The sequence below is a fragment of the Pan troglodytes genome, chromosome X, assembly GCF_028858775.2.
Source record: "Pan troglodytes isolate AG18354 chromosome X, NHGRI_mPanTro3-v2.0_pri, whole genome shotgun sequence".
NCBI classification, from domain to species: Eukaryota; Metazoa; Chordata; class Mammalia; order Primates; family Hominidae; genus Pan; species Pan troglodytes.
In genome coordinates, this window is record NC_072421.2 from 121,403,769 (window position 1) to 121,419,117 (window position 15,349).

Sequence of the window (15,349 nt, forward strand, 5' to 3'; positions counted from 1 at the left end):
TATAACAGAAACACAAGCAATTGTGTCATTTTTTTCCTGCATCTTAAACACGCGCTTAATTGTTTGGCCATAAGTTGTTAGTTTTCAAACCTTAATGTATCTGCAGCAGAAGGGTTTAGCAGGTTGTAATAGGAAGAGATCAAGAGACTGTGCATTAGGGAGAGTGTCTTTTCTCTATCTAACAGGAGTCAATGGGCGCTCATATTATCACTGAGACTACAAACTAGGATGGTGTGGGAAGGAGAGCCTAAGGGTTGGAATTCATTTGAACTCTCCTCAGTCTCACTAAATTGAGAGGCAAGTAATTGATACAGGCTCTCTACTCATGCTGGGACTGCTGCCTATTTGTCTTCCCAAAAGCTGATGAGGAAAGACTGGCACTAAGAATCTTTTAATTTTATATAAAATAAGGATGGGGCTAACTGAAGTGAAGCAGGTGAAGGTTATTAGAGAAAATATAACATTGTCACTTACTGAGAAATCCTAGATTTAGTGCTAAACTTTTTTGCCAATGGCTGTGTAACAGAGAATGCCCTAGTAAAAGGTCTTGTAAAAATAGTACCGAATCAGTATCTTTTTTTCTTTCTTTGAAAAAATTATGTAGTGTAAGATAAAGCCCTTTATTTAGTATACGTACTAAAGTACTTATTTTAATCTTTATGTGTATATATATTACTGTATATAATATAAAAATCAAATAACCCATATTCATTTCTTATCTGTCTTTCCATATGAATCTGCTCTAATAGTAAAATGAATAACATCAGTTTATTCTAGAAGAGGTTTTAAATAATTACAAATATTAGAAATAACATCAAAAGTTATCTAGCCTTTATTGCTCATGTGCCAGTAACCTTCTGACCTAGAAGAGGGCTTTGTGGGGAGGAGAAGGGGAAAGGCGCTGTAGAGAAGTATGTAGAATCCAGTAGTTACCTTTAAGCCAAGAGGGAAGTAATTGCCAGTGGTAAACTACTGGTCTGAGGGGAAAAGATCTATGCCCAGAATATCACCATCTCAAGTTAGTGGCTTTATACAAGGATGAAATAATATAGAAAAAAATGAGATGATATGGTATCACAAACAATCAGAACCAAAGGAACCTTAAAGATTATTTTATAATTTTTTTTTTTTTTTTTTTTTTTTTGGAGACGGAGTTTCACTTTTGTTGCCCAGGCTGGAATGCAATGGTGCAATCTTGGCTCACTGCAACCTCCACCTCCCGGGTTCAAGCAATTCTCCTGCCTCAGCCTCCTGAGTAGCTGGGATTATAGGCATGTGCCACCACGCCCTGTTAATTTTGTATTTTTAGTAGAGACGGGGTTTCTCCATGTTGGTCAGGCCAGTCTCCAACTTCCAACCTCAGGTGATCTGCCCGCCTCGGCCTCATAAAGTGCTGGGATTACAGGCATGAACCACTGCACCCAGCCCATTTTATAACTTTTATGACCTTAATCGGGAACCTGAAGTACAGATGGGCTGTTGCCTAGGATCACGCTGATAGTTGGGAATAGAATTCAGATTTCCTGACTTCTGGTCCAGTGTTTTGGGGTTTGTTTCAGTTTTTTTTTTTTTTTTTTTTTTTAGATTTTAAAAAATTGTGATAAAATACACATACAGTTTACCATCTTAACCATTTTTAGTGTATGGTTCCGTAGTGTTAAGTACATTTACATTGTTGCACAGTCAACCTCCAGAACTCTTCATCTTGCAAAACCGAAACTCTACATCCATTAAACAGCCAGGCGTGGTGGCACACGCCTGTAGTTCCAGCTGCTTGGGAGGCTGAGGCAGGAGGATTGCTTGAGACCAGGAGCTCAAGGCTGCAATGAGCTGTGATTGCACCACTGCTCTCCAGCCTGGGATACAGAGCAAGACCCCATCTTTAAAAAATAATAATAATAATAAAAACATGTTCATTAAACAACTCCCCATTCCCTCTCTTCCCAACCCCTGGCAACTACCATTTTACTTTTTGTCTCTATAAATTTGACTACTCTAGGTGTCAGTATTGTTGTTGCTTTGTTTGTTTGTTTGTTTGTTTGTTTCTTCCTTTTTGTGGAGAACGGGGTCTGACTATATTGCTCAGGCAGGTCTCGAACTCCTGGGCTCAAGCTATCCTCCCGCCTCTGCCTCCCTGAGAGCTGGGATTACAGGCGTGAGCCACCGCGCCCAGCCTGTTTGTTTGTTTTTAACTCGTTGTAGCATTGCATCTAAAAGTAATGTGGAAATTACTTGTTCTCCTTTTGATTTTTTTGGCATGAAATACACACTTCATTCTGACTTTTTTTGGTGTTGATGCTTTCTTATAATATACATCAGCTTATAGTGCCGTTTCTTTACTTGTATTTTTTCCTCTGCCTTGAGTACGTTTTCTCTATCTGTATACCTAGTCCCATTCCCCACTCTACCCCCAACTCCCTGAATCTACTTTGTGAACTCATGTTTCAAGGTTCAGCTCAGAAGTCACTTCTTTCAAGTTTTCTCCCGCACCCACAGCAGAGTTAGGAGCTCCTTCTTATCTACTCCTGGTGCTGGTAGAGTTTTGTTTTATTTTGTTTTGTTTTGTTTTTCTTGAGACAGGGTCTCGCTCTGTCGCCCAGGCTGGAGTGCAGTGGCACACAATCTCAGCTCACTGCAACCTCCATCTCTCAGGTTCAAGCGATTCTGCTGCCTCAGCCTCCCGAGTAGCTGGGATTACAGGCATGCACCACCACACCCAGCTAATTTTTTGTGTGTGTATTTTTAGTAGAGATGGGGTTTCACCATGTTGGCCAGGCTAGTCTTGAACTCCTGACCTCAAATGATCTGCCCGCCTCAGCCTCCCAAAGTGCTGGGATTACAGGCGTGAGCCACCAGGCCTGGCTGAGCATTTTGCTTTTTACACTATTTTGGGACTGGTTTCTGCCCTGCCCATTAGACGAAGCTTCTTAAGGGTAAGTGCTTTATCTTCTTATCTCTGATGCATTCCATGTTTGAGCCTATAGTTTTTATTATGCCCAAGAGGGTACTTTTTAAGAAGAAAGAGATTAAACAATCCTTTCCTCTACCCCCTAGCCAGAGAAACCTTTCTGAGACATAGATGTGATCATATCTGTCTCTAGTTTAAAACCCTTCACTGGCTCCCAGGACCCTTGGGATCAAGTCCAAACTCCTTTACGTGGCTCGCCTAATCTTTCATGATCAGGCACCCTTTTGTAGCCTCATCTCATGCTATTTTCTCAAATTCTGTGCCCAAGCTTTGCCTGTGCACTTGTAGGCCACGTTCTGTCTCTCTCCTTGGAGCTCGTTTATGCTGTTTCCTTTGCCTAAAACACTTTTCTCCCATTGCCCTTATCCCCCAAGGCCTCCCTCTCCTAGTAAACTCCTAATTCATTCTTTTGTACCCAGTTTTAGGTATAATTTCCTCCAGGAGGCCTTCGTTTATGCATGCATGCACACACATGCACACACACCCTTCCTGTGCTCTTCATAACACATTGTAATTACCTTTGTCATCATACCATTTATACTTTCCTGTTTGCTTGTGTTCTTTACTTGTCTATGAACTATTGGGGGCCTGAGGTTTATGTATTTGTTAATTGTATCCCTAGTACCTAGAACCTAGTTAAGTGTCCAGTAAGTATTTCTTGAATAAACTATTGTTTTCCAAACATGTTTTCAGAATAGTGTTCAGCAGGATGTTAAAAGGATGCCATGAAAAAGGAACCCCATAGTTAAATAGGGAAATGCCTTGTACATTTCTAAGAGGGAACATAGACTATACTGTCCTATATTGTACTGTACTGCCCTGTCCTGGATGACAGTGGTTCTCAAGCGCCAGTGTGCCCAACCCCAGAAATTTTAGATTCTGTGAATGGAGCCCAGAAATCCGTTGTTTAAAAATGCCCCAGGTTATTCTCATGTGAGGCCATATTTGGAAACCACTGGTACATAATGATTATAAAGATGCTAAAATAAATAAATAGTTGTGATCACAAAGGTATAGTTAAAATATGTAATGCATTTGGAATAGTGCCTAGCACATACTATTTATGCAATATTACTGGTAACTGCTGCTGCTGTTGTCATTATTGTTATATGTGACCATGAAACACATTTTTTGTGGCATATTTATTCACATTTCACAAAACTATTTTGGGAAAGGCTGAATTAAGCAAGTACTTCAGTGCCACCTATATGCTGATGACATCCAGATCTCTATCTCTAGCCCTGACTTCTCCTGACCTCAAGATTTGACTCTTCAGTTGCCTACTGGTTATTTTTATATGGGTGTCCTGAAAACACCTCAAAAATATCTGAAGATCCCAAACCTGTACCTCCTTTTATATTTCTTATTGGCATCACCATATCCTTGTCAGCCAAGCTAGCAATCTTGTAATCAACTTTAGTTTGTCTTTCTTCTTCAGCCCTCATATCCAGTCAGTCACCCAATCCTACTTGTCCCACTTCAGAAGTGTCCCTCAAATCCATCCCTCTATTTCTGGAATTAGTCGTGACCTTTCCATATGCTGCTCCTTTTACCTAACCCTTGTTTTTCTGCCTGGCAAATGACTGTCCATGCTTAAATGTCACTCCTCCACTTCCCTCCTCCCCCGATCCAGCCACTGCCAACCTGTGAAGCCTTCTCCAACTAGCCTGAGCAGAACTTGTTTTCTCATCTTGTCCCAGAGCACTTTGTACATAACTTTATTATAGCACTTATCACTTTGTACTTTGTGCTTAACCTCCTAGCCTCATCTTACATCCTCTCCCACTAGCGTGTGAGCTATTTAAGAGCAGATGCCACGGGTGAGTCATCCTCATATCTCCCGGCACATGTTGGGTGCTTGGCACGTAGTAGGGGCTCAATAAATGTTTTCAATGAATTTAAACAACTAAGAGAGTCTAAAACTAGCATAATTATTTTCTCTTTTTGCAGAGATTAGTACTGAAGAGCAGCTAAGGCGCCTGCAAGAGGAGAAGCTTTGCAAAATCTGTATGGATAGAAATATTGCTATCGTTTTTGTTCCTTGTGGACATCTAGTCACTTGTAAACAATGTGCTGAAGCAGTTGACAAGTGTCCCATGTGCTACACAGTCATTACTTTCAAGCAAAAAATTTTTATGTCTTAATCTAACTCTATAGTAGGCATGTTATGTTGTTCTTATTACCCTGATTGAATGTGTGATGTGAACTGACTTTAAGTAATCAGGATTGAATTCCATTAGCATCTGCTACCAAATAGGAAAAAAAATGTACATGGCAGTGTTTTAGTTGGCAATATAATCTTTGAATTTCTTGATTTTTCAGGGTATTAGCTGTATTATCCATTTTTTTTTACTGTTATTTAATTGAAACCATAGACTAAGAAGCATCATACTATAACTGAACACAATGTGTATTCATAGTATACTGATTTAATTTCTAAGTGTAAGTGAATTAATCATCGGGATTTTTTATTCTTTTCAGATAGGCTTAACAAATGGAGCTTTCTGTATATAAATGTGGAGATTAGAGTTAATCTCCCCAATCACATAATTTGTTTTGTGTGAAAAAGGAATAAATTGTTCCACGCTGGTGGAAAGATAGAGATTGTTTTTAGAGGTTGGTTGTTGTGTTTTAGGATTCTGTCCATTTTCTTTTAAAGTTATAAACACGTACTTGTGCGAATTATTTTTTTAAAGTGATTTGCCATTTTTGAAAGCGTATTTAATGATAGAATACTATCGAGCCAACATGTACTGACATGGAAAGATGTCAAAGATATGTTAAGTGTAAAATGCAAGTGGCAAAACACTATGTATAGTCTGAGCCAAATCAAAGTATGTATGTTTTTAATATGCATAGAACAAAAGATTTGGAAAGATATACACCAAACTGTTAAATGTGGTTTCTCTTCGGGGAGGGGGGGATTGGGGGAGGGGCCCCAGAGGGGTTTTATAGGGGCCTTTTCACTTTCTACTTTTTTCATTTTGTTCTGTTCGAATTTTTTATAAGTATGTATTACTTTTGTAATCAGAATTTTTAGAAAGTATTTTGCTGATTTAAAGGCTTAGGCATGTTCAAACGCCTGCAAAACTACTTATCACTCAGCTTTAGTTTTTCTAATCCAAGAAGGCAGGGCAGTTAACCTTTTTGGTGCCAATGTGAAATGTAAATGATTTTATGTTTTTCCTGCTTTGTGGATGAAAAATATTTCTGAGTGGTAGTTTTTTGACAGGTAGACCATGTCTTATCTTGTTTCAAAATAAGTATTTCTGATTTTGTAAAATGAAATATAAAATATGTCTCAGATCTTCCAATTAATTAGTAAGGATTCATCCTTAATCCTTGCTAGTTTAAGCCTGCCTAAGTCACTTTACTAAAAGATCTTTGTTAACTCAGTATTTTAAACATCTGTCAGCTTATGTAGGTAAAAGTAGAAGCATGTTTGTACACTGCTTGTAGTTATAGTGACAGCTTTCCATGTTGAGATTCTCATATCATCTTGTATCTTAAAGTTTCATGTGAGTTTTTACCGTTAGGATGATTAAGATGTATATAGGACAAAATGTTAAGTCTTTCCTCTACCTACATTTGTTTTCTTGGCTAGTAATAGTAGTAGATACCTCTGAAATAAATGTTCTCTCAAGATCCTTAAAACCTCTTGGAAATTATAAAAATATTGGCAAGAAAAGAAGAATAGTTGTTTAAATATTTTTTAAAAAACACTTGAATAAGAATCAGTAGGGTATAAACTAGAAGTTTAAAAATGCTTCATAGAACGTCCAGGGTTTACATTACAAGATTCTCACAACAAACCTATTGTAGAGGTGAGTAAGGCATGTTACTACAGAGGAAAGTTTGAGAGTAAAACTGTAAAAAAATTATATTTTTGTTGTACTTTCTAAGAGAAAGAGTATTGTTATGTTCTCCTAACTTCTGTTGATTACTACTTTAAGTGATATTCATTTAAAACATTGCAAATTTATTTTATTTATTTAATTTTCTTTTTGAGATGGAGTCTTGCTTGTCACCCAGGCTGGAGTGCAGTGGAGTGATCTCTGCTCACTGCAACCTCCACCTTCTGGGTTCAAGCGATTCTCGTGCCTCAGCTTCCTGAGTAGCTGGAATTACAGGCAGGTGCCACCATGCCCGACTAATTTTTTTTATTTTTAGTAGAGACGGGGTTTCACCATGTTGGCCAGGCTGGTATCAAACTCCTGACCTCAAGAGATCCACTCGCCTTGCCCTCCCAAAGTGCTGGGATTACAGGCTTGAGCCACCACGCCCGGCTAAAACATTGCAAATTTAAATGAGAGTTTTAAAAATTAAATAATGACTGCCCTGTTTCTGTTTTAGTATGTAAATCCTCAGTTCTTCACCTTTGCACTGTCTGCCACTTAGTTTGGTTATATAGTCATTAACTTGAATTTGGTCTGTATAGTCTAGACTTTAAATTTAAAGTTTTCTACAAGGGGAGAAAAGTGTTAAAATTTTTAAAATATGTTTTCCAGGACACTTCACTTCCAAGTCAGGTAGGTAGTTCAATCTAGTTGTTAGCCAAGGACTGAAGGACTGAATTGTTTTAACATAAGGCTTTTCCTGTTCTGGGAGCCGCACTTCATTAAAATTCTTCTAAAACTTGTATGTTTAGAGTTAAGCAAGACTTTTTTTCTTCCTCTCCATGAGTTGTGAAATTTAATGCACAACGCTGATGTGGCTAACAAGTTTATTTTAAGAATTGTTTAGAAATGCTGTTGCTTCAGGTTCTTAAAATCACTCAGCACTCCAACTTCTAATCAAATTTTTGGAGACTTACCAGCATTTGTCTGTGTTTGAACTATAAAAAGCACTGGATCTTTTCCATCTAATTCCGCAAAAATTGATCATTTGCAAAGTCAAAACTATAGCCATATCCAAATCTTTTCCCCCTCCCAAGAGTTCTCACTGTCTACATGTAGACTATTCCTTTTCTGTATAAAGTTCACTCTAGGATTTCAAGTCACCACTTACTTTACATTTTAGTCATGCAAAGATTCAAGTAGTTTTGCAATAAGTACTTATCTTTATTTGTAATAATTTAGTCTGCTGATCAAAAGCATTGTCTTAATTTTTGAGAACTGGTTTTAGCATTTACAAACTAAATTCCAGTTAATTAATTAATGGCTTTATATTGCCTTTCCTGCTACATTTGGTTTTTTCCCCTGTCCCTTTGATTACGGGCTAAGGTAGGGTAAAGTGGGTGTAGTGAGTGTATATAATGTGATTTGGCCCTGTGTATTATGATATTTTGTTATTTTTGTTGTTATATTATTTACATTTCAGTAGTTGTTTTTTGTGTTTCCATTTTAGTGGATAAAATTTGTATTTTGAACTATGAATGGAGACTACCGCCCCAGCATTAGTTTCATATGATATACCCTTTAAACCCGAATCATTGTTTTATTTCCTGATTACACAGGTGTTGAATGGGGAAAGGGGCTAGTATATCAGTAGGATATACTATGGGATGTATATATATCATTGCCATTAGAGAAATGAAATAAAATGGGGCTGGGCGCAGTGGCTCACGCCTGTAATCTCAGCACTTTGGGAGGCTGAGGCAGGTGGATCACGAGGTCAGGAGATCGAGACCATCCTGGCTAACACGGTGAAACCCCGTCTCTACTAAAAAACAGAAAATTAGCCGGGCGTGGTGGCGGGCGCCTGTAGTCCCAGCTACTTGGGAGGCTGAGGCAGGAGAATGGTGTGAACCCGGGAGGCAGAGCTTGCAGTGAGCCGAGATCGCGCCACTGCACTCCAGCCTGGGCGACAGAGCAAGACTCTGTCTCAAAAAAAAAAAAAAGAGAAATAAGAAAATGGGAAGCAATATTTGACATAGCTCTTTTTAGTCAAATCTACTTGTTAAAAAAAGGGTAGCAGTTTATTCATCTGTGAAAGGAAAATAATACTTATCTTACAAGGTTGCAAGAGCTCAAAGAGACCATGTATGTAAAGTTCCTGCTGTAAATATGAACTCCCATCCTAATACCCTTTTACCTCTCTGTGGGTTTGTCTTGACCTGGAAATTTGGGCTAAAACTTAGAAAAAATTCTTACATGATAACTCTTTCAGTGATGCTTACTCATAGTTTTTGGTGTTTCTCATAGATAAGATATAAATCGGCTGGGCACGGTGGCTCATGCCTGTAATCCCAGCACTTTGGGAGGCCGAGGCGGGCAGATCACCTGAGGTCGGGAGGTCGAGACCAGCCTGACCAACATGGAGAAACCCCGTCTCTACTAAAAATACAAAATTAGCTGGGCGTGGTGGCTCATGCCTGTAATCCCAGCTACTCGGGAGGCTGAGGCAGGAGAATCGCTTGAACCCAGGAGGCGGAGGTTGTGGTGAGCGAAGATCGTGCCATTGCACTCCAGCCTGGGCAACAAGAGCAAAACTCTGTCTCAAAAAAAAAAAAAAAAAAGATATAAATCACAATAAATAAATAGGTCAATACAAATGTTAGCCAGGCGTGGTGGCACATGCCCATAGTCTCAGCTACTCTGGAGGCAGAGGCAGGAGGATCACTTGAGCCCATGAGTTTGAGGCGCAGTGAGCTATGATTGTGCCACTGTACTCCAGTCTGGGTGACAGAGTGAGACCCCATCTCTAAATAAATAGGTCAAACCCTTAAAAATATTTAAATTCTTAAAAAATTGAAAAGATTATTCTTCTCAAATTTAGTTGAGCTTTCTAAGAGAAGCAATTGGCTTTTTCCCACTTTAATAATCATTTTCAGTTTGACTCATACAGTTAACACAATGTGAATTTCTTCCTCAGCATAACAGAGTTATAGAATGACAGGGCTGGAAGTGACCTTAGAGAGTATCCAGTTCTTTCATTTTACAGGTGAGGCAACTGAGACTCAAAGGTGATGTAATTTGTGCAAAGATTATAGCTAATTAGTAGCAGAGCCCTGACTGGGACATAGTTTGAAGGTGAAAAACTTCACCAAGCTACCTTTCTTGAAAGGTCCAAATGTTTATTTTTTCAACTATTCTTTCCACTGTACCATAACTTTCACTACATATTAAATGACACTTTATAACTAATATAATAGGACAATCATCAATGCATATATAGCCAGCCCTTCATATCTGTGGGTTTTGCATCCATGGATTCAACCAAGGAGGAATTGAAAACACTGAGAAAAAAAAAAAAAAAGACCACACAATAAAAAAAAAAATACAAAATAATACAAAGAAAAAGCCAAAATTGTCATACTGTTGTTAAGCAACAGTATAACAACTATTTACATAGCATTAAGGTTGGTGCAAAAATGCAAAAAAAAAAAAATGCAATTGTTTTTAAACCAACCTAATATATTGTATTAGGTATTAAAGTCATCTGGACATGATTTAAAGTATATGATGCCAGCCTGGACAAAAGGCAAAACACTGTCTCTACAAAAAATACAAAAATTAGCTGGGCATGGTGGTGTGTGCCTGTAGTCCTGGCTACTCCGGAGCCTGAGGTGGGAGGATCGCTTGAGTCTGGGAGGCAGAGGCTGCATTGAGCTATGATCATGGCACTGCATTCCAGCCTGGGTGACAGTGCAAAACCTTGTCTCAGAATAAATAAAGTATGTGATGAAGATGTGCATACATTATATGCAAATACTATTTTTTTTTTTTAATTTAAACAGTCTCACTGTGTTGCCCAGGATGGAGTGCAATGGCACAATCTTGGCTCATGGCAAACTCTGCCTCGCAAGCAGCTGGGACTACAGGCATGCTCCACGGTGCCCAGTTAATTTTTTTTGTATTCTTAGTAGAGACAGGGTTTCACCATGTTGGCCAGGCTAGTCTTGAATTTCTGACCTCAAGTGATTCACCTCCCAAAGTGCTGGGATTACAGGCGTGAGCCACCACGGCCGGCTAATTTTTGTACTTTTTAGTAGTGACTGGTTTCGCGGTGTTGACCAGGCTGGTCTCGAACTCCTGATCTCAGGTGATCTGCCTGCCTCGGCCTCACAAAGTGCTGGGATTACAGGTGTGAACCACTGCGCCCGGCCTTGTGTGATTTTATCTAAGGGACTTAAGCGTCCTCAGGTCCTAGGGGGTGGTGAAACCAAAACCCCAGGGATAGCAAGGGACAATTGTATCTTCAAAGTAGACAAATGGCGCCGGGCACGGTGGCTCACGCCTGTAATCCCAGCAGTTTCGGAGGCTGAGGCAGGCGGCTCACCTGAGGTCAGGAGTTGGAGACCAGCCTGGCCAACATGCTGAAACCCTGTCTGTACAAAAATACAAAAATAGCTGGGCATGGTGGCGCATGCCTGTAGTCCCAGCTACTAGAGCGACTGAGGCAGGAGAATTGCTTGAACCTGGGAGGCGGAGGTTGCAGGGAGCCAAGATGGCGCCACCGCACTCCAGCCTAGGTGATAGAGTGAGACTCCCTCTCAAAAACAAAACAAAACAAAAAAATTAGACAAATGCTACATTAATGTTTGGGTGGTCAGATTCTACTTTGAATCTGAAGTTTGCAGATATGCCTATAGATTTTTGGAGTTCACCACTTTCTTATTCTGTATCATTAATGTAATATTTTAAATTACTATATATGTTACCATTTTTCTGGATTTAGTAAGAAATTTGCAGTTTTGGTTTGATGTAACAAGGGTTTTAATGTAATTTATGTTAGATTTTGCATTTTTTTCATTACTGTTATATTTTAACCTGACTGATCTAATTGTATTAGTATTGTGAATAATCATGTGAAATGTTTTGAGACAGAGTACTATATTTGTGAATATAATTTTATGGTTTTTTTCACTTAGAACCTTTCTGTGTGGAAAACTAAGAAAATTGCTTTCTGCTGTATAATCTGGCATTCATTGTAGATTAAAGCTTATTTTTCTGTGAATAAAACGTATTCAATAAAATACTATTCTTTAAAATTATATCTTACTACCTTGTATTTGTTTCACTTTCTTAGAAAAAATAAAATCACCCTCTTAAAAATACTGCAATGTAACCTCCTAAATATATCTTATGCCATTGTATGTAGGCGTAAGGTACACATTAGGTCATGCCATGTTTTAAAAGAAAAGACATCAGTTTTCACATTAATGTATGGAATTCTATAAGTGCATGAAATGTCAATTTTTAAAATGTATATATATGAACAATGGTAACACCACTCCCTCCAAAAAGATATGCTTGGTTGTCTCAGGAGATAGTATACTCACTATAACAAAACTTGAACAGGCAAGTAGCAATGAACCTAAAAAACCACTGCCCCTTTGAGGCAGGCAGCAAGGAAGGATATTTGTGAGTTTGCGGAAGCAACTGCCAGTGAGTTTCAGAAGCTGTGAGCAATCTGGTGGGATAAAGAATGAGGGAATAAAGAACCTTTGGCAAAAAGAATTTTTTTTTTTTTTTTTTTTTTTTTTTTTTTTTTTTTTTTTTGAGATGGAGTCTCACTCTGTCTCGCAGGCTGGAATGCAGCGGCGCGATCTTTGCTCACTGCAACCTCCACCTCCAGGCTCAAGCAATTCTGCCTCAGCCTCTGGAGTAGCTGGGATTACAGGCACCCACCACCATGCCGGGTAATTTTTTTTTTCTTTTTGATACGGAGTCTTGCTCTGTCGCCCAGGCTGGAGTGCAGTGGCACAATCTCAGCTCACTGCAACCTCCACCTCCCGGGTTCAAGTGATTCTCCTGCTTCAGCCTCCCGAGTAGCTGGGATTACAGGTGCACGCAACTATGCCTGGCTATTTTTGTATTTTTAGTAGAGACGGGGTATCACCATGTTGACCAGGCTGGTCTTGAACTCCCAACCTCAGGTGGTCCACCTGCCTCGGCCTCCTAAAGTGCTGGGATTACAGATGTGAGCCACTGTGCCCAGCCTAATTTTTGTATTTTTAGTAGAGACGGGGTTTTACCATGTTGACCAGGCTGGTTTGGAACTCCTGACCTCAAATGATCCACCCGCCTTGGCCTCCCAAAGTGCTGGGATTACAGGCATGAACCACCATGTCCGGCCAGAAAGAAATTTAGAAGTTCCTGCCCACAATGGAGATTCCTGAATTAATTTGTATTTCAGGCCCAGTCTACGTAGGGACTGGTTATCTAATCTTTGACAGTGTTATCACTGCACTGTTGTCTGAGATAAACCTTAATAACCATGTCTTAAACACAGTCCAAATTTTTTCTTACGTGTCAACTAAACTTTAATATTGAAGATGTGAATTTTCAAAGCTTTCTATTACAGAAAATTTTAAACTTAATACAAAAGTAGAAAGCATAATGACTCCACGATATTCATCACTTATCCTCAGCAATTTGACATTTTATCAGTCCTGTTTCATCTAGCACTCCTTCCACTTGCTCACCCCAATACTCCAAAGTAAATCCTAGACATAATGTCATTTGTCCTGTAATTACCTCATTATATCTTTCTTTTTTTAAATGTTTTATAGAGATGGGGTTTCACCATGTTGCCCAGGCTGGTCTTGAACTCCTGGGTTCAAGTGATCTGCCCGCCTCAGTCTCCCAAAGTGCTGGGATTACAGACATGAGGCACCGCGTGCCCAGCCTTGTTATGTCTTTCTTTCCTTTTTTCCTTCCTTCCTTCTCTCTCTCTCTTTCTTTCTCGGGTTCAAGCAATTCTCCTGCCTCAGCCTCCTGAGTAGCTGAGAGTACAAGCATGTGCCACCATGCCCGGCTAATTTTTTGTATTTTTAGTAGAGATGGGATTTCTCCATGTTGGTCAGGCTGGTCTCGAACTCCTGACCTCAGGTGATCCGCCCACCTCGGCCTCCCAAGGTGCTAGGATTAAAGGCTTGAGCCACCGCGCCCAGCTGCCTTGTTATGTATTTCCAATGCATAACAAAAAATTTGCATAAATGTGTGAATTTTTAACTCACCACTGTTATTGCTGAATTTTAATATACATTTAAACAATAATTAGGCCGGGCACGGTGGCTCACGCCTGTAATCCCAGCACTTTGGGAGGCCGAGGCGGGCGGATCACAAGGTCAGGAGATCGAGACCATCCTGGCTAACACAGTGAAACCCCCGTCTCTACTAAAAATACAAAAAAATTAGCCGGGCATTGTGGCGGGTGTCTGTAGTCCCAGCTACTCGGGAGGCTGAGGCAGGAGAATGGCGTGAACCCGGGAGGTGGAGCTTGCAGTGAGCCTAGATCGCGCCACTGCACTCCACCCTGGGCAACAGAACGAGACTCCGTCTCAAAAAAAAAAAAAAAAAAAAAAACACACAATAATTAAAATCAACTTTATGTCCCATTTTTCCATATTTGAAAATTAAGGGAAATAAAACCCCCCATAACTGATATTATCATTTCAAAAATACTTTTAAACCACGTTTTCACTATTTCATGTGGTAGTTTGCTTATAAATTGTAGAACAAATATAGTACTTATTAAAAGTTAGTAGACTAGCGGCGTGTGGTGGCTCACGCCTGTAATCCCAGCACTTTGGGAGGCTGAGGCGGGCAGATCACAAGGTCAGGAGCTCGAGACCATCCTGGCTAACACGGTGAAACCCCGTCTCTACTAAAAATACAAAAAATTAGCCAGGCGTACTGGCGGGCGCCTGTAGTCCCAGCTACTCGGGAGGCTGAGGCAGGAGAATGGCGTGAACCCAGGAGGTGGAGCTTGCAGTGAGCGGAGATTGCGCCACTGCACTCCAGCCTGGGCGACAGAGCGAGACTCCGTCTCAAAAAAAAAAAAAAAAAAAAAAAAAAAAAGTTAGTAGACTAACTACATGGTATATGGATACCTAGTGGTTCTCAGAAGTGCATCACCTGGGAATTTGTTAGAAATTCAAATTCCTGGGCCCCACCTCAAACCTAGAATCAGAAACTGAAGATGCAACCCAGCAATCTTTTAATGAGCTCTCTACGTGGTATAGGGGCCAGCTAAAGTTTGAAAAACACTGGAATATCATATGGGGTCTGAAACCTATAAATCAAATTGATGTAGATCTCTGCAAATGATTATCATCCTCACCTTTCTTACTTTTCCCTATAACTAACTCATTGCTGGCCCAGTGTTGTATTTTCTCATGTTACAAAATATAAAGGCATAAAATACAATATCTTGTGAATGCCTTCTGATTCTACTTTTCCAAAAAAACTCTTGCATACACTTTGAACTTTGTAATGGGAATTTTTCTGCAACACTTTCCCTGCTGAGTTCAACATAGCCCCACATTGCTCATTGCCATTACACTATCCTCCAGTTAAGCAATGAAAGAGTTATGTATTTGAAGGCTCACTCATTAGTGCTAGCCCAACAGCAACAAGTTGAGACTGTACAGAACAGACCTGCATTTCTAAAGAGCCAAAGCTTCAGTGCAACATGAGCCTTGAATTTGGAATG

At 39.8% G+C, this 15,349-nt stretch overlaps 1 protein-coding gene across 5 annotated transcripts in view; it reads left to right on the forward strand.

Moving 5' to 3' along the window:
* XIAP (X-linked inhibitor of apoptosis) overlaps positions 1-11,903 on the forward strand; it is a 53,292-nt gene extending 41,389 nt beyond the window's left edge. For all 5 annotated transcript variants that reach the window (XM_016943774.3, XM_016943775.4, XM_063804384.1 and 2 more), the window contains one exon: positions 4,919-11,903. In XM_016943774.3, coding sequence (XP_016799263.1) covers positions 4,919-5,112 — 194 coding nt within the window. In that variant the 3' untranslated portion in view covers positions 5,113-11,903. The remainder of the gene's footprint in view (positions 1-4,918) is intronic.
* Positions 11,904-15,349: the final 3,446 nt, after the last annotated feature.